An 18284-nucleotide genomic window follows, 5' to 3' on the forward strand; every position below is an offset into this window, starting at 1 on the left:
TACTCGGTTTTAAAACACTTTAAACATGTGAAACTTACCCTTAATCACATTTGATGATGATTGCTGATCCTAGAGAACAGAACAGACCTTTTATTCCCGGTTGCTTTGCGTATGTCTGTCTGGTCTTGTTGACATATACACGCGACTACCGGAACATGTTAATGCGCGCAGCTGTCAATCAATTCAGTGGGCGGGGGGATCGCACACCTACGTAATGGTGCGATCGATTTGAAAACAGCTCCAATTGGCCGACCCTTTTTTTGTAGTTAAATTGAAAAAAAGGACTGGGTGTGTTCATATCACCCCAGTATGACGGTCTATACACTATACCAACACACAGATCTGTCCAAACAGCTTGAAAAGTAGATTTTTTTACCATAGGTGCCCTTTAAAGTGGAAACCAATGTGAAAAAATAATGTAAACTTTGCTGAGTGCTTCACTTCCACTTTAACTCAAAAGACAATCAAATGTGTTCTCCACTACTTGTCAAAGCTGTTGAAAAGCATTTCAACACCAGGTTCACACACCTGTACACTCAAAACATGACATTTACTGTTTGTTCAAACTACTTATTTGAAATAAGCTGAAGCAACCCAATTTTTGAGCTTTTTTGGAACAACTTAATTTTTTTTATGTTACTACGTTAACTTAATTCCTTCATGTTGTCCCAACACAAATCGTTGTGTGAAACCCAGCATTTTTACAGTGTATTCACCATTGTCTAAGGTGTAAACATTGCCAGAGACAAAACACAGACAAACTTCTGTGCACCTGTCCCTTACATGGATGGCAGCCTATAACGGTCAATAAAACAAGCATAACTGTCAACATTGCACCAACATAAAGTTGTGCTAGAACAAGTCTCCCTCATTCATTCATGGAAAAAAATAATAATCCGAAGGCTGTTTTCATGTTGCTACAACTCCATTTGGCTGCAATGCAAATCTAATGAGATGCTCGGCACGGGCAGATTCAGTGCATCATGCTGCTATTAACCGTCTTAGTCATCATCAGAGCGAGCGACTGGAGTACACATTCCTGCCAAATGAACACCAAGCACCATGTCATGGTATCAACATACCTCTCTCTCACTCTCTCTCACACACACACACACACACACACACACACACACACACACACACACACACACACACACACACACACACACACACACTCACTGCCTCTACACAAATAATAGTCTTTTCTGTCTGCAAAGAGCCCTGGAGGACTGGAGGCTTTGGGGCAATGCCAAATCCCCATGGTTACTAGAATGCGGCAACTGCCTCTTTCCTGTGATGATGACGATGATGATGCTCATGAGATGAAAAGGAAACAGACCATCCGGCTCTGTTTGCTGGAGAGTGAGCTGGAAGTTTTTTCAGAAAGTTGACCTGCACTCAAGGTGCACACATTTGGCTAGTAATGAGGTACTATGACTCTTCTAATCATTTGAAGTCACTGGATACACCGGAATTTATAATGCAAGAGTTTCTCAACAATGACTCAGAGAAGTGAGTTGGTATAAAACACACATCATCATCATCATCATCATCTTTTTCATCTAAATATAGCAGGGGTGCAAGTCATGAGTAAGGCAGTTAACTTGTCTATCTAAATTCTCCTTTCAGGGTTAAAATATGTGAATTTTGTAGAGTTTTCTAGGCTTGGAAACCACTCATTTAAAAATGCCTGTTTTCCACGTCTGTGGGAATTCATTAATGTTACAAAAACAACACAAACTTCATAAAGTCTTATTATCATTTTAGTGTCTAAAGATGAAGATATATATATAAAAACAAAGAATAATAAAATTAAAAAAAGAGTATAAAGTTTGCTTAAAGACAGTTTATCCAAAAACAAAAATTCTGACATTTACTCTTCCTTCACATTTTTCAAACAAGTTTCATGTTTTTTTTTTTGTATTTTTATTATTTATTTATTTATTTATTTATTTATTTATTTATTGCTGTTGTTCTGTTGAACACAAATTAAGATATTTTAAAAATTGTTATAAACCTATTGACATTCATGTTAAAAAAATACTATGAAAGTCAATGGTCGCAGGTTTCCAACATTCTTTAAATAAATCTTGTGTGTTTAACAGAGGAAAGAATCTCAAAATTATTTTGAACATGTGAACGGAGAGCTAATAATGGCAGGATTTTCATTTTTGGATGAACTATTCCTTTAACTTTCGTTATTATTTCTTAAACATACAGTGATCAGCAAAAATGAGCACACCCCATTTTGAAAATTAATATTTTTCTCTTTATCTCAGTGAATATAGGTAATATATTTCAGTGAATTTGATCAAAATAGATTTATTACATTGATATATTTATTAAAATAATATCTTAGTCACTGAATATCTTTAGAAATAGAAAGATAATGCAATAAAATTCATGCAAAATATTGGGGGGAAAAATTACAAACTACAAAATTTCAACAAAACTGTTTACATTTTTTGCATCTCTTGAATTTTGCATTTTTTTTTTTTTTGCTCTGTTTTTTCCCAAACATAAATTTGTGTGTACTCATTTTAGACCGCTATCATGCAATATTTTGTTAGATAAGCTCCAGATTTGGCTTCAGTACGGACTAATGTATATGCACAAATGTAATATTGCAAAGCTTCCTATAGATGATATTCACTTAAATGAGAGATTTGTAAATGGTGTACTCATATATGCTGAGCAATGTAGCTGCAATTTTACTTTTAAAATTATTAAAAGTCCAAGTGGCATAATCCTGATGCAAAAAGTCACTTTGTTGTCATAAGCATAACCATTTTATTTTCTGCAAAATGTAATGTTTTGTCAAGACTGCCTCTAAATATGTCAAAATTTGGAGTCAAAAATCTAGTTTAAAAAAAATAATCAAGTTTGTACTAGACATCATGCCACTTGACTTTTTAGAGACATTAGATCAACTTCTTATTTTTAGAAAAACAATTCAGGAAAGATTTCTAACAACTTGACAAACTAGATAAAAACCTGTTTTCCTCAAAATCTCAATCTTGTCACTGACACAAGAATCCACCGATCATGTCGTTTTTAAAACCAAAGTCTTCAAATTTTTTTCAGAGTCTGTGCATAAAAGCATCATCATCACGATGCAGAAGTGACCTGCTCAATGATTAAATACTGCATGAACCAATCCTTCAACTACTCCAGCAGTTAGCTCCTTACCTTTGACTTGAGTCTCGTACTCTACAATGATCTCTTTATCCTTTTTGAACTTCACAGGAGGATTCGACATTTTCAACATCGAATAGAGGAAAGATCAACAATTCAGTTATGAGAGTGTTTACAAACTGGCGTATTTGAGGAGGGGGGTCTCACTACAGCGGCCAGCGCATCCCAGAGAATCTTCTTCAAGTTGATCCGGGCAGAAAAATCCCCAAAAACCAAACGCAAATGAATCCCGGTTGTAATTCCGCCGTGAACGCGATCAAAACAGAGCGCGCACGGGAAGAGTTTCCTCCCAAACAAGTAACCCTTTCCTCGGGCAATCGTCCACGGCTAGTTCCAGCAAGAGGAAAATCCAACCCTAGGAGCTGCTTTTTAGTCACCCGCCGACGGATTCCGGCAGCATTATGGCATGTTACTCTGAACTGGCGTGATTTTCAGCAGCTTTTCCTCGCGTCTAGTCGCCGGACAGTTTCACGGTTCTGACTGACCTCAAAGCAGCTGGAAAAGCAAGTGGTTGGAAATGGGAGGGATTGGAGGTGGAGGGGCGCACGTAGCGGAAACGTGGACGGGATTGACAACTTTCCTAACCAGCTGTCCCTCAAAGTCATTTTCGAGGCGTCTTTACACGGCTAGCGATTCAAAAATAGAGCATTTGGGATTTTAGTGAACAAAAGCAAACTAGTTTAAAAACTTTAAGTAAAGTGTATTTATTTTGAGTTTGTTTTGAACGCTCCTAGTTCATTATAATCGAAAAACAAACTATATGACTTCATAATAAAGTTTTAAATTAAAAAGAGTGAATATTTTTAAGTTTTAAACTAGTTTAAGCAACTCATCTGTGTGTTGTGTAGGACGCCTGGTGGTCAGTATGTGGAGTTACATGAAAAATAAATCATTGCAATTATTTTTTTGGGTGGCACAGTGGCTAGCACTGTCGCCTCACTGTAAGAAGGTCGCTGGTTTGAGTCCAGGCTGAGTCACTTAGCATTTCTCTGTGGCGTTTGCATGTTCTTCCCGTGTTTGTTTCCTCTGGGTGCTCCGGATTCCCACTGTCCAAAGACATGTGCTATAGGCATGGGTGGACTTGGTGATTTGGGGGCCCTAAGCAATTCCAGGTATGCAGCCCTAGCATTGAAACTCAAAACACTCTCTTTCTCTGTAGATATATTTTCTCTATAGATGGTTTTACTTTGTAAATAAACTGCATGTTAAAAACATATTTTAAGTGGAACCTTAATGTAATATTAAATACAATGAATTTGCAAATAAATAAACAAGCTCACAAACCATGTACAGTTAATAAGCCATACTTGTGATTACATTTTAAAATTTGCATGTGCAGTAAGGGAAGAAACGTTCCACTGGTCATGAGGGCCCCATTTAAAAAAAAAAAAGACAATAATGTTGAAATCCTAATGGTTAGACAGATTTTACAACAAATGATTTGAGCAATTATAAAAGAGCTATAGGATGGTTAATATAGGCTTCTTGGCATTGGTCGAGGCCCCCTATTTCTCCGGGGCCCTAAGCAGCTGCTTACCTTGCTCATTGGTTAAGTCCGCCTCTGGCTATAGGTGAATTGCATAAACAAAATTGGTGTGAATGAGTAGAGATAGAATTACACTTAATGCATTTCTGACATTTTACCGCATTTTTAAAGGGAGCACAAATCCAAAAATGGTCTCTATATGTTCAATAAAAAAGAAATACATTTTGTCCATAAAGTTTATATTTGGTGTGTTTTGATGATATCAGGGTTTCTGCAGGTTTCATCAAGTCAGATTTAAGACTTTTTAAGACCTTTTGAGACCATTATGAATGAAATTTTAGACTTATACAGGGCTAAACACTAAGGATTTTTTGTAATGACCCGGTTGGGCCAATGGAATTTGAAAAAAAAAAACAAATGTAATTTTTTTTTAAATCACATAATATTGTATAACAGTACAAGAAAGTTGTATATACTTTTTTCACCATAATGTTTTTTTTAATATATATAAATTTAATATTCTTAAAATATTTATTGTAAAGAATAACATAATAATAATAAAATTATATATATATATATATATATATATATATATATATATATATATATATATATATATATATATATATATATATATATATATATATATATATATACATGTGTGTGTGTGTGTGTGTGTGTGTGTGTGTGGTCCAAATAAATTGAATAGAACTGTTATAAAACCTTACATTTCTTGCCTATTTACAAATATTATGTCCACCTACTAGGGATTTGTTGTTGTTGTTGTTATCATGAGAAATGGTGTAATTGTTTTTAATTTTCTTTTCCTGGTTAGGGAATTTAATAAAGGGAATGTGCTGTAAAAACGTCTAACAGCTGTTGTGAATTGGATCTCTTTGCAATAAAAGACTGAAATACATATAAATAAAAATATATATATAATTTATTGAATGGATAGCCGTCGGCCCGATTAGTTAACTTTACTTGGAGAACCTTAAAATTAAGACCTGTTTAAAATGATTTAATGATTTAAGTTGGTGGCCCATTATGCTGTGGCGACCCCTGATGAATAAAGGGACTGAAGAAATTGAAGAAAAATGAATGTTATCTCTGCAAAAATGATATTATTGTTACGCAGCGCCTCTTACAGGACAGCTGTTTTATTGCAAGACCTTTAGTGAATTTCTTATAAACAGTTTTAAAAGGTTAAGAGCATAATTTTTGCAACAAAAAAATCTTTTACAATTTTTGGAAATGATTCAGCATGCTTTCGTCTTTTATTTGTGTTACCTTTACTAAAACAATAATTAATTTGTAGGTTTTTTTAATCATCATTAAAGTAAAGAGGTAGAACATATACAATTACATACACAAAGACAAATGATACAAATGAAAAACTGCACAGAAATGTACACAAAAATAATAAGATAAAGCTTTACTTTAAAGAGACACAAAGGAAGAATATAAAGATACAGTTTTCGTTGCTTTTGGATTAAAAAGGGTGCTGGATAGTTTCCAATTATTGCTGTAGGTCAATTTTAAATGAATCAAAAAAGATTTAGAACCACCAAACTTTTGTTTGCTAATATGAAACTTGGCTAATAGAATACATAAATAATTATATGCTTATATTCTTTAGAATCGTCAAACAACCCAAAGAAAACATCTTTAAAAGAAAAGGAAAAGTCGCTCATAATATAAGACTGAATAAACATCAACAGATCTGACCAGAATCTCAGCCAGGAGCACTGCCAGAACAAATATACAATCCGAAGAGGGATAAAAGGAGCAGCTCACATCAATGTCAGACTTGTATTTCTGAAGACGGGCCTTAGTAGGATAACATTTGTGAATTCATTTATTTGTTACTTCTTTTACTTTATTAGTAATCATATGCTGTACTTGTGAAGCAAAGTCTATAATTTCTCCCATGAAATATTTTCAACAGTGTTGTTTCAATAAGATAATACATTTATATATAGTTTTACAAATGCAAAGTCAGACTTTTAATTTGTAAAAACAGATTATTGATCGATTAAGACATATAAATACAATATAATTATTTAAATTACAAAATGTAACCTTTTGAAGCCCCTATTGTCCACAGTATTACTCAAAGTCATTAAGCTTCACATTGACATTTTATAATGTATGCTTTATCTGAACGTCGCCACTGTCTTTGCAACTGAAAATGTAGATTTATATTTAAATATTTTATATTGAAGTACATATCAGAACCCCTTCAGCACTGTGTTCGTAGTCTAAATGCTTGATAATTTAAAATCAGACAAGGTTAAGAATACAAACAGGTTAAAAGTTATTTAATTGCATTAAGCTGAATCAAAAAAAAAAACATTCAAGTGAGAAAAATGAAATGTTAAAGCCCAATTAAGCTGCCATTATTATTATTATTTTTTTTTCATTGAAACGTGAAGACTTAATAAATAAAAATGTACAGTAAACATGGAAGGCGTTAATGTACTGCACAGTAGAGTATGGTAAACCAGGTTATATTAAAACATACAGTAGCATTTCATTGTTTCACAAGTAAAACATCAAGGTAAACAAACCTAATATGTCTAAAATTAAGTGACAATCTAAATGTTGATGCACAGCATCTGCTCACCATCTTTTTAATCTATTATATATTAAAAGAATAGTAAAATATAATACCATATAATATAATAGTACCACCATAATTTACTCACCCTCATGTCATTTAAAACCTATATGCTTTTCTCTGTTTTTAAAGTGAGTTCACCCAAATATACTCACTCTCAGCTCATAATCCAAAAATAAGTGAACACTCTCAGGACACTTTGTTGAAGCTGCAGATTAAAGGAAATAATTGTGGAAATAATTTTTTGTTTCATAAGAGCTCAAAGTATCGTCAAGAACCACAAGTATTCATTTTGGTTTGCCTGGATACATTTCTTTACTCACTAAATGGCAGTAGTCATTAGCTGTTTCCATCAACCTATTTTTATTCACATTTTGCATATCCGCGTAAAAAAAAAACGGGTGATGGTAATGCCAAGATACGCATAAAATTTGAAAATGCGCATAAAAACATCTGCGCATAACTGAGTAGGATAAACTTTTTATTTGATAAGAGGAGCATGAACTGCGATGGAAACCGAACAAATTCCAGTATGTGCATAAAAAGGTCATGTGGTTTTGTTACAAGAGACCATGTGGTGATAAAAATGTGTGTGAATGGACAAACCAGCAGGCTGAGCAAATTGTAAACCATCTGAAATGTGGCTTTGGTCATTGTAAAATGCATGCAGTAACCATTTTAGTATTAGTGAAGTTATATATTCGTAATGGGGCGAGGCAGTGGCGCAGTAGGTAGTGCTGTCGCCTCACAGCAAGAAGGTCGCTGGTTCGAACCTCGGCTCAGTTGGCGTTTCTGTGTGTAGTTTGCATGTTCTCCCTGCCTTTGCGTGGGTTTCCTCCGGGTGCTCCGGTTTCACCCACAGTCCAAAGACATGCGGTACAGGTGAATTTGGTAGGCTAAATTGTCCGTAGTGTATGAGTGTGTGTGTGTGTGTGTGTGTGAATGTTTCCCAGAGATGGGTTGCGGCTGGAAGGGCATCCGCTGCGTAAAAACTTGCTGGATAAGTTGGCGGTTCATTCCGCTGTGGCGATCCCGGATTAATAAAGGGACTAAGCCGACAAAAAAATGAATGAATGAATATTCATAATGACCTCCAGGACTGTAAAGAGCATCTGTTGATTGCTTGTCGTCTTCTTTGAGGTGAAAGTCATTTATTAAATAAGAAAAAGATTCACGCAGCTTTTCCTACCTCACCAAATTCTGATTTTACTGTTGATATTTGGTGGCAGTTAATTAGGAAATGACGATTTTGTTCTCTTTGAAACGTTGGATGGAAACGCAGTTTTATTCGCACGTCTTTTATGCGATGATCTAGTTTTGCGCATAAATTTAATTCACATTTTTGGATGGAAACATAGCTATTGACTAGCATTTATGAATCACAGTTTCACCTAAAAATATACTTTCATGGACTACACTGTAAAATGTTTTAAATGTAAACTATTACTTCAACTTGTTGCACCTAAAATAATTAAATTAAAATGAAAAATAATTAATAAATAAATAATAATTAAAATGAACACTATTTTTGAAAATAGGCAACTTGCCTAGAGTCAAATAGTTGAGTTTGATATTGTTAAATGCATTCAGCCAATCTTTGGGTCTGGCAGAAGCACTTTTAGCTTAGCATAGATCATTAAATCAGATTAGACCGTTAGCATCTCACTCAAACATAAACAAATAGATTTGATCATTTTCCTATTTAAAAGGAGGACACTTTTGTAGCTACATTGTGTGCTAAATTAAAATGAAAAGTTTATTTTTTCTATGCTGATATAGCGAAGAACTATACTCTCATTAAAGTGTAATAATCAAGGAACTTTACTGTTGTACCGTGGCAGCAGAAGCACAATGATTTTATGAAACACCCTAAAAATTGGCTAACTAATAGAACTAACTTGACTTTCGAGCACTCTTTATTCCATTTTGAGCAAGATGCTAATGGTCTAATCTGATTCAATGACCTATGCTAAGCTAAGCTAAAAGTGCTCCCAAGAGACCAGGAAATCGGCTGAATGGATTTTAAAAGATTTAGTTTGCCTTTATTTCATTATGGTTTTCAGTAATTTCGTTGAAAACACTTTACTGTTTTAAGTGTAACAACTTTCAATGGTTCATTTTTTAGTTTACTTAAGGAATAAAGATGCTATAAAAAATTGTTGCTACTTTAAATGTTTACACTGAATCAAATTTACATTATTATTAATCAACTGACTTCAAACATCCATTTAAATCCCTCATAACTTAAAAAAATTAAGTTGTAAGCAACACAAAAACGTTGTCATGCCTCACTCAAGATTTACCTTAACATTTCAAGTAAATTTAATCAAATGCAAGTATGAAATCCATTGATCTTGCTGGCTTGAGGATGAGTAAATTAAAACAAACTCATCATTTTCATCTGAACTACCCCTTTAACGTTCTCCCACCTCTTCCTATGTGATTTTGAAGAAGTTCTCCTCCAAAACCTCAGTGAATCTGTCTTTCATCTGCTGCCGGAAGCTGCTGTACCACTCTAGCAATCTCATCCTCCTCTCCGTTTTCTCCTTCTGGCTCATTGCTCTCTCTCTTTCCAGGATAACCGGCAGCTCTTTCCAGTCTTTAAGAAAGATGAAGGGAGCTCCGGCATCTTTAAGCAGCCGCAGTGGGGACCGGTTCCCAACAGCGCAGGCTCCCGGAGTCAGGACGTCCTCCACCACGGGCACAGAGCCATACGCACAGGCTTCATAGATGCGGTAGCATTCGCTGTTCACTCCCACCGGGCAAAGAGTCAGGTCACTCTGAGCTAATGCCATCTGGTACTGTCTGGAGGTGTCGGACGTCTCTTGAGGAAGCCACCTGATCACAAGAAATTTCTAAATCATTTTCTGTGGATTCAGCAATGTTTGGGATATTATTTGATTAAGAATTTAAAACCTTTCTGACCCTAAACTATTGAATAGTCCAGTAGAAAATAAGTAGTAAGTTTAGTTTTATCAAGTTTAATTTGCAACTTTACATGTATGGAGAAATGTGCAACTTTCAATTTAAAGTCAAGTGTCTGAAATACTAGACGTTACTTCCACAAACACATACTTCTCTCTAGCATGCATGAGGCAGTCTTTCTCCATGTTGTTCTGCTTTAGGAGGTTCATCAGAGTTTCCCTGGAGGAGTTTTTGTAGATAGTGCCAAGAAAGTTGCACAGGTATGGCCTGTCCTTTTTCACCATCTGACTGCTAAGTGTGACTACTGGGAAATGCCTGTATCTGCAGAGAAAGCATTGTAAATCATTAAAATAACAGATTTAAAATGTAATCAAACCTAACCATATTGATTTAGTTAGCTCATATTGCTAGTTTTGTTGAACAATTTATTTGTGCATGTCATTCAAAAAAATCTAAATTAGTTTGGCCTTGTAATCTGCATCTGAAAATGCACTTCCTGATTGTTTTCAGTTAAATTCTCAAAAGCCAACATGTTTAACTACGCCCCTCCAACTGTCAGTTTTGACAAGACAGAAATGGTGAGAAGGTTAGGTTGTAATAACTCTCCCGAAAACCCTTTTCCTCATCTTTCTGAATGAAATGCCTACTTACTACATCCAATAAGCTCACAGTAGAAAAAACAAGCCACGCCCACCATTTTCTCATTTAATACTCCGAATCTCCACAAACTTTCACGATATAAAAAAAATGGTCGAAGCATCTGGCTCATGCAGGCTTTAACTACATGTCTAGTCCAAAGTTTGGAATCAGTAAAATTTAAGCCTATTTTGCCCAACCAAGCCTGCATTTCTTTAAACAAAAAAAAAACAGAAGAAAAAAAAAAACTTTCAAAATTGTGAAATATTATCACAATTAAATTGAGTTCAGATGCAAAAATCTAAGTGCCATCTGAAATTTTCTTTTAAAATGAACAATTATTCTCAGGCTCCTGTGTGTAGTTTCAGTAATTTCACTTTTATGGCAGAATCGGATTTTGGCATTGCCTTTAAAATGAAATAAACACAGGAGTTTGAAAAAAAAGAAGATAATTTTAGAAGAAAATAAAATAAAATAAAATATATGAAAATAACAGAAGCAATAAAATGGTAACATAAATATTATCAATAACTAAACATACATGGGCCAGAAAAGGTTAAGTCTTCGATATTCACTCAACTTTAGTTATTATCAGCTGTAAATTTCTAATCTAAAGAGAGGATTAAGATGTGAAGTGCAATGGATCATAAATTGAAAAATGTTTGTTCTGTGGATGGGAATTAGGTATTAATATTTTTATATTTCTACGAAGATTGGATGGAACAATGTAATGTATTCAGCCCACTTGGACCAGGGTAATTTTGAGTTGAAGAGACAATGTTATTTTTATCCCAAAATTATCATATACTATTTCTGGCCATTCTTAGGTTGTTGGGGCTTCAGAAAGAATCCAGTGTCTTGTAATTGATTTTTTGGCTACGGATATTAAAATATCAATAAAGTATTTTTCAGATTTACTTATTTTGATATCAGAGCTTCAAAAAAATAACCATAAATTAAAAGGGTGGTGTTATATTAAGGAAGTTTTCAATTACTCCATGCACTTCTGTTCTAACCCATAATGATTCTTATAGACAAAATAATATATTTTTTTAAGGAAGTTAAAAATTGATTTTTTTTTAATTCATTCAAAATCGGGATTATTGATTCGAAGAATTTAACGTGTCCATGATGAATAAAAATAAATACTTTTTTGAATGGCACTGCATTGCAGTTTCAACAAAAAATATAAAAGCAACAATTTTCAGCACTGAAAAAAATCAGAAAAGCTTTTACAGGAAAAAAAAAAAAGTTTTTAAATCAAAAAATTATTGAAAATAAAAACTGGAATAAATGATATACTCAATAAGAAAAAGTTATTTTAAATTGACCCTTCACTAAGCCCCGCCTATTTAGTTACTGTTGCTATGCCGGTCAAGCTTTCGTGCCTGACACGTCAATTACAATGTGTATGCGCTGGTGTCAGACATTGCCAGGGAAATAATTAGTCATTTTTGGCGAACAGTTGACATAACCGAGAAAAGCCAGACAACAAAACACTGCAGTATGCGTTACAGGGGTATATTCATAACATAATACGCAACCGATTAGGAAATAACTTAACCAAAATTTAAGCTAGGTTAGCCTAGCTGCCTCATACGCTGACCATTCAACAGCTTAGTTCATGCACAGCAGGAGAGGTCAAATTTAAAAATAATTTAATAATAACTAATTAAACCGTGATTTCTCTTTTTTAGCCAAAAACCCCGATAGACTATTGTTGTGCAACAAAATATAGTGTTAATAACCGACAAGGAAACACGCATAGACAGTGCTTCTACATAATTAATTCATAGAAAGAACAACCAGAAAGGGGAAATTGATGGATTTGTGCCAAATATCAGCATCATTGACCCATAACAATTTACAATACCTATAACTGTCAGTGTGTTTGTGTGCTCTTCATACAGTTTCTATTCTAATTTGCTGTTAAGTGGAAAACAATACAAATCACAGTATAAATAGAGAAGTGAATAAATTTTCCCAACCAGCAAATATTAATCAGACACCAAATATAAAAGTAGGCACTAACCTGCTATAATGACTTAATCGCTAAACAACGGACGAAAACATCAATAAACTGTAGCTCTAACATGGACATGAGGGATATAAATTACTGAAAAATAGCTGCGGGTGAAGTATATTGATCGCAAGTGCTCACTTTGTGATCAATCTCTAGCAATCTTGTGATCAATCTCTAGATCTTGGTTTTGTTCTGTCGAGATTTAATTTCAAATATTTGTAGCTTGAAACAGATGGAAAAATGATTGCTATTAGTATGACTACTATGGCGAGGACTAACGGAGCAGTGCTAATAAAAGAGCGAAAAAAAAAAAAGAATTAAACAGCTGCGAAACAAAACCTGCTTTGTATTTTTGTATGAAACACAGTTTAGATCTTTTTAGGGTAAGAGATGTGTGAGTTATTGCCGTCTATCACTGAATGTGTCAGGAATATCGAAAACAAAACCAACTTATCTCCAATCTTTTAGTGCCCCTCATACAGCTTGATCCACGCAGGCATTTCTACCTATAGATTTTAGGTTTTAAAAAGAGAAAAAAAATGTCATCACCCTGTCCAAACGTTTAGGATACCAGGTATAAGATTTACACAATCCATATGCACAACGCTTTGGCTTGCTTCCCTCGCTCGAAAGCTTGACAGGTAGCTACGATTGTTAAGCCACGATTGGTGTGTGGCGGTTTTCAGGCGTGGCTTAGCAAAGGGTCAATTGCAATATTTTTATTATTTTAAAACGTTACTGCATGTTCGATCAAATAAATGCAGCTCTAGGGAGTATAAAAATAAAGAAACAAATAAAATAATTAATTAATTAATAAATAAAATAAATAATGCTTACGTGGCAACACCCAGAGGCCACTGGAAGATGTCTTTATCATTGACCCAAGGACTGTCGTACACCAGAAAGAGCAGGTCCACAAACCCGCCATTTCTCTTCAGATAAGGACTGATCCAGTTGTTATTGCACTGCTCGTTGCCCAATAGGACGACAGCAAACCGAGAGACGGTGCGGGCCTGAATCAGACTCTGGACGTGCTGCAGCCACTGGACAGAGTAGGAGATCTTCTGCTGCTCGCGGCCGTTCAAAACCAACACCACACTGTCTGTGTCAGGAGGAACATGCCCTTGGACCACTGCGGGACCAGTGTAGAAACTGAGGACAGAGGTGGTTCAAGATTGAGGTAAAGTTAGATTTATATTCGCACATTCGTTTAGTGACAACTATATTATTTATCACACTACGTTGAATGTTTGGTCAGAAATCGCATGCAAGTATGACCTCAAAACAACATTAGCACTATTTAATTGGCTGTGAACAATGTTGTACTTTGATAGTCATTGGCTGCTAATATGATTTCCCATATTAAGAATTTGCAAATAATACTTCTGAACTGATATTATTAAGCAGGAAGTCTGATTGTGCACATGGAAAAGCAACTTTACCTCTGTTGATTAAAGAGATATTGGTTTCCAGTGGTTTTAGAGAATGTAAAAATAATTTGTTTATTTTAATTAAGAGCACTGTCATACATTTTAGACCACAAAAAAAAAAAAGGTTTTACAAAATGCAAAATGACCACAAGTATTTAATTACAAACCTTAATAAAAGGTAAAATGACATTTAGGTGAATTACAGAAAAGTGTATATATGTCTACATGCCAAAATGCATCGAGTTGCTGCCATGTGATTGGAAATTTGAAAAGAATCTTCTGATGGCTACTTTCAGCAGGACAAGCCATGTCATGTCAAGTGTGAATCATCAAAGACTGGTTTACTCAAATGGCCTCCACAGTCAACAGATCTCAATCAAGTAGAGACCCTTTGGGATGTGGTGGAACGGAAGATTCACATCATGAATGTGCAGCCAACAAATTTGCAGCAACTGTGTGATGCTATGATGTCAATATGGACCAAAATCTCTGAGGAATGTTTCCAGTACCTTGTTGAATCTATGCCATGAAGGATTAAGGCAATTCTGAAGGCAAAAGGGGTCCAACCGAGTACCAATAAGATGTACCTAATAAAGTTGCCGGTGAGTGTAGATTAATTTATTTCTTGTTAGATAATAAATAATATATAGTTGCATAATGTATACATAGAAAGGAAGGTATTTATTTATTAAATAGAATCTCAAATCTGATATAGCTTCATTACTGTACTACATCACCAAGGGGCAGATTTAACCAATAAGCAAGGTAAGCTGCCGCTTAGGGCCCCAGGAAATCTGAGCGCCCCCAAATAAATACCTACAAGTATTAATTTGACCTATATATAAAAAAATATATATATATATATATATATATATATATATATATATATATATATATATATATATATGTGTGTGTGTGTGTGTGTGTGTGTGTGTGTGTGTGTGTGTGTGTGTGTATATATATACATATACATATACACACACACACGTATATATATAGTTTTCTATCATATTTGGTATGGTGAGGGTCTAAAAAAAATTTAATTTGAAAGTAATTATTACATCTGCGCAAATGTAGCCCCCACCTTTAATCTTACACCAGTCCAGCAGTCAAATCAGTTTTAAAAAACGAAAAGGGTAATTTATTATTTTTAGTTGTGTACTCATTTTAAGAAAACAAATCATTTTACAAGATGCTTTACATGTTATTATTATTTTGCATCAAGATAAAATGTAGAAAAGGAGATCTAGTAACATAAAAAAAGAATTAAAGTACAAAAGGTGCATTTTAGAACTTTTGGGCCCCATGGCTGGAATTGTTTAGAATCCCCAAATCACTAAATCCACCCCTGACAGTACCCTTGCTGATTAAAACTAGAACTTCACATAGCATAAGCATACCTGAAATGAATCTTCCCAGACTGTATCTCTCCTTCTCTCCATTGGCTGGATTTGTCCGACGGGTTGAGAGATCCTTCTAAAATATGTTCCCACAGATAAAGTCCTGGGAAATGTGAACATGGTTTGTTTTTAATGCACAAAACAGATTCAAAACAAAGCAAGAACTGTAAGTATCTCAGAAAGCATCATTTATATGCTTCACTTACCTATGGCTGCTTTGCCCCAGATCTGAACTTTATATGTTTTCGGCCTGTTTTTAGCAGCCTGGTCTCGGTATAATCTGAAGGCATCTCTCCGCTTCTGCACAACCACAGAATGAGCGCGTTCATCCTCCTCCCATGGGTTCCATTCTTTCTCTCCTGCTTTTCCCGTTTCTGGAACAATTGTACAATATTTTATCACGTGTAACTTAGCTAGTATGTAATACTGTATCGTCTTACTATCAAACCCATAGACTACACTGGACATGATTCATTCTCTTACCGATGATCACAGAGCCCTTTTTCACCACTCGGTGAACGCGAGAAATCACCCTCTTGCTGAAAAACACATTATATGCTGCGTAAAGCGAAAATATCGCGTACGCCAAAATAACTATAATCGCTATTTTCCGGCGAAAAAATCTCATGTTGGATTTTCAGGTGACCATCTTGCAGATCCCGACCAGTATGTGAGACGTCCAATTCACTCCTTTCTGCTTGCAAATCGAATCTTTATAATGAACTGGTTCTCGTTTAAACGATTCATTTACAAAGATTGAAAACTAGTAAGTAAACTGAAAAGATTTGGATGTTCAGTTCGTCAAGACTGTTCAAGAGAACCGATTCGTCCAACGTCTCGTCACTACTGTTTACATTTTTTTTGTGACTTCCCTCGCACTGCCTGTTCAAAATGATATTTCTCAGAACAAATGTAAGTTTTTTTAACAAATACCGCGGAAATGCTAATCTAATTATATATTGTACTTACCATTTTTAGCAAGAATATTCTAAATAATTCTGTTTTTATTTGTTTTTCCTACTCAAACAATGTGCAGTCACCGGCAGTCACCTATAAAAGACTGAAGGCGGAGTTTGGCTGGACAGCCTCACTTTTTAAAGGCTGCTGCTATGGGTCACTTTATCTGTCTACTTTAAGCCTTTTAGTTTGCCCAATTTGCATTTATCTGTTCCAACATTAAATAAAACAGTAATCTGTAGTATTATTTATAAGTATTATTAGATATATTTATTGAGCATCGTTACTTCAGCCATAGCCACTAATTTAGAAATCATTTCGATATGTGTATTTGCTTCTCTGTTATGAAAAAGTATTATTGCTCCTCAGTCATTAAGATTCTTTGCATTATTATCAATGTTGAATCCAATTTGCAAAAATTTTCAAATAACATTACAATTTAATCTAGAATCAACATATTAAGACATTCTAATTGAATGCATTTTAAATGTAGCCATTTGTATAAATAATGAATACAGCATCATTGCTTCAGTTTTAAAAATTAGCATTTTTTGCAAACAATGTTGTTTGTTATTATGATTTGTGCTCAGTAATTAATAATGGTCATTCCCAAGTTTTTAAACTGCTTAAATATCTGTGGAAATATTTCATTTAATATAATAATTTAATGGGCTGCACGGTGGCGCAGTGGGTAGCACGATTGCCTCACAGCAAGAAGGTTGCTGGATTGAGCCTCGGCTGGGTCAGTTGGCATTTCTGTGTGGAGTTTGCATGTTCTCACCGCATTGGTGTGGGTTTCCTGCTGGAAGGTCATCTGCTGCGTAAAACATGTGCTGGATAGATAAGTTATTAGTTCATTCCGCTGTGGCAACCGCTGATTAATAAAAAGGGTTGGCCGTAAAGAAAATGAATGAATGAATAATAATTTAACAGAAAATGTATTTAAAAAAATCTACTGCAACATTATAAATGATAATTGAAATAAAGTATATTTTTCTTTTTCATTAATTTTCTAAAGCTTTATTGCTGAATAAACGTTTTTCTTTATTATTCATTCATTCATTTTCTTTTCAGCTTAGTCCCTTTATTAATCTGGGGTCGCCACAGCGGAATGAACCGCCAACTTATCCAGCATATGTTTTACGTTGTGGACGCCCTTCCAGCCGCAACTCATCAATGGGAAACACACATACTCATTCACACACACACTATCGATAATTTTTGGCCTACCCAATTCACCTTTACCACGTCTTTGGACTTTGTGGGGGAAACCGGAGCACCCAGAGGAAACCCACACAAACACGAAGAGAACATGCAAACTCCACACAGAAATGCCAACGGACCCAGCTGAGGCCCAGCAACCTTCTTGCTGTGAGGCGAACGTGCTACACACTGCGCCACCACATCGTCCTTTTGTTTATTAAAATACTCAAAAATATGCACAGCTTAACTTGAAGGAGCACATGTTAATCTGTTCCTGTTAAAAATGCTTTTTTTCTATATGCTTTTAATGTATGTAGCCATATCAAACACTAAATAAACCTTTATATCAAAGTAACTGACCTCTGTGACATGAGTAAGAATCAAACCATGCTTACAAATGAAAAAAAAG

At 34.9% G+C, this 18284-nt stretch overlaps 2 protein-coding genes across 8 annotated transcripts in view; both read right to left on the reverse strand.

Moving 5' to 3' along the window:
- Positions 1 to 3704, reverse strand: part of srgap1a (SLIT-ROBO Rho GTPase activating protein 1a) — a 177904-nt gene extending 174200 nt beyond the window's left edge. For all 6 annotated transcript variants that reach the window (XM_073929905.1, XM_017352030.4, XM_017352032.4 and 3 more), the window contains exon 1: positions 3190 to 3704. In XM_073929905.1, the coding sequence (XP_073786006.1) occupies positions 3190 to 3268 (79 nt within the window). In that variant the 5' untranslated portion in view covers positions 3269 to 3704. The remainder of the gene's footprint in view (positions 1 to 3189) is intronic.
- Positions 3705 to 9582: 5878 nt separating this feature from the next.
- On the reverse strand, positions 9583 to 16432 carry rxylt1 (ribitol xylosyltransferase 1). 2 transcript variants are annotated; one of them, NM_001075112.2, is given in 6 exon segments: positions 9583 to 10139; positions 10377 to 10547; positions 13723 to 14037; positions 15716 to 15818; positions 15922 to 16089; positions 16199 to 16432. In NM_001075112.2, coding segments are annotated over 6 exon segments (1305 nt in total). In that variant the 5' UTR covers positions 16344 to 16432; the 3' UTR covers positions 9583 to 9736.
- Positions 16433 to 18284: the final 1852 nt, after the last annotated feature.

The sequence above is a fragment of the Danio rerio genome, chromosome 18 (genome assembly GCF_049306965.1).
Source record: "Danio rerio strain Tuebingen ecotype United States chromosome 18, GRCz12tu, whole genome shotgun sequence".
In the NCBI taxonomy this organism is placed as follows: domain Eukaryota; kingdom Metazoa; phylum Chordata; class Actinopteri; order Cypriniformes; family Danionidae; genus Danio; species Danio rerio.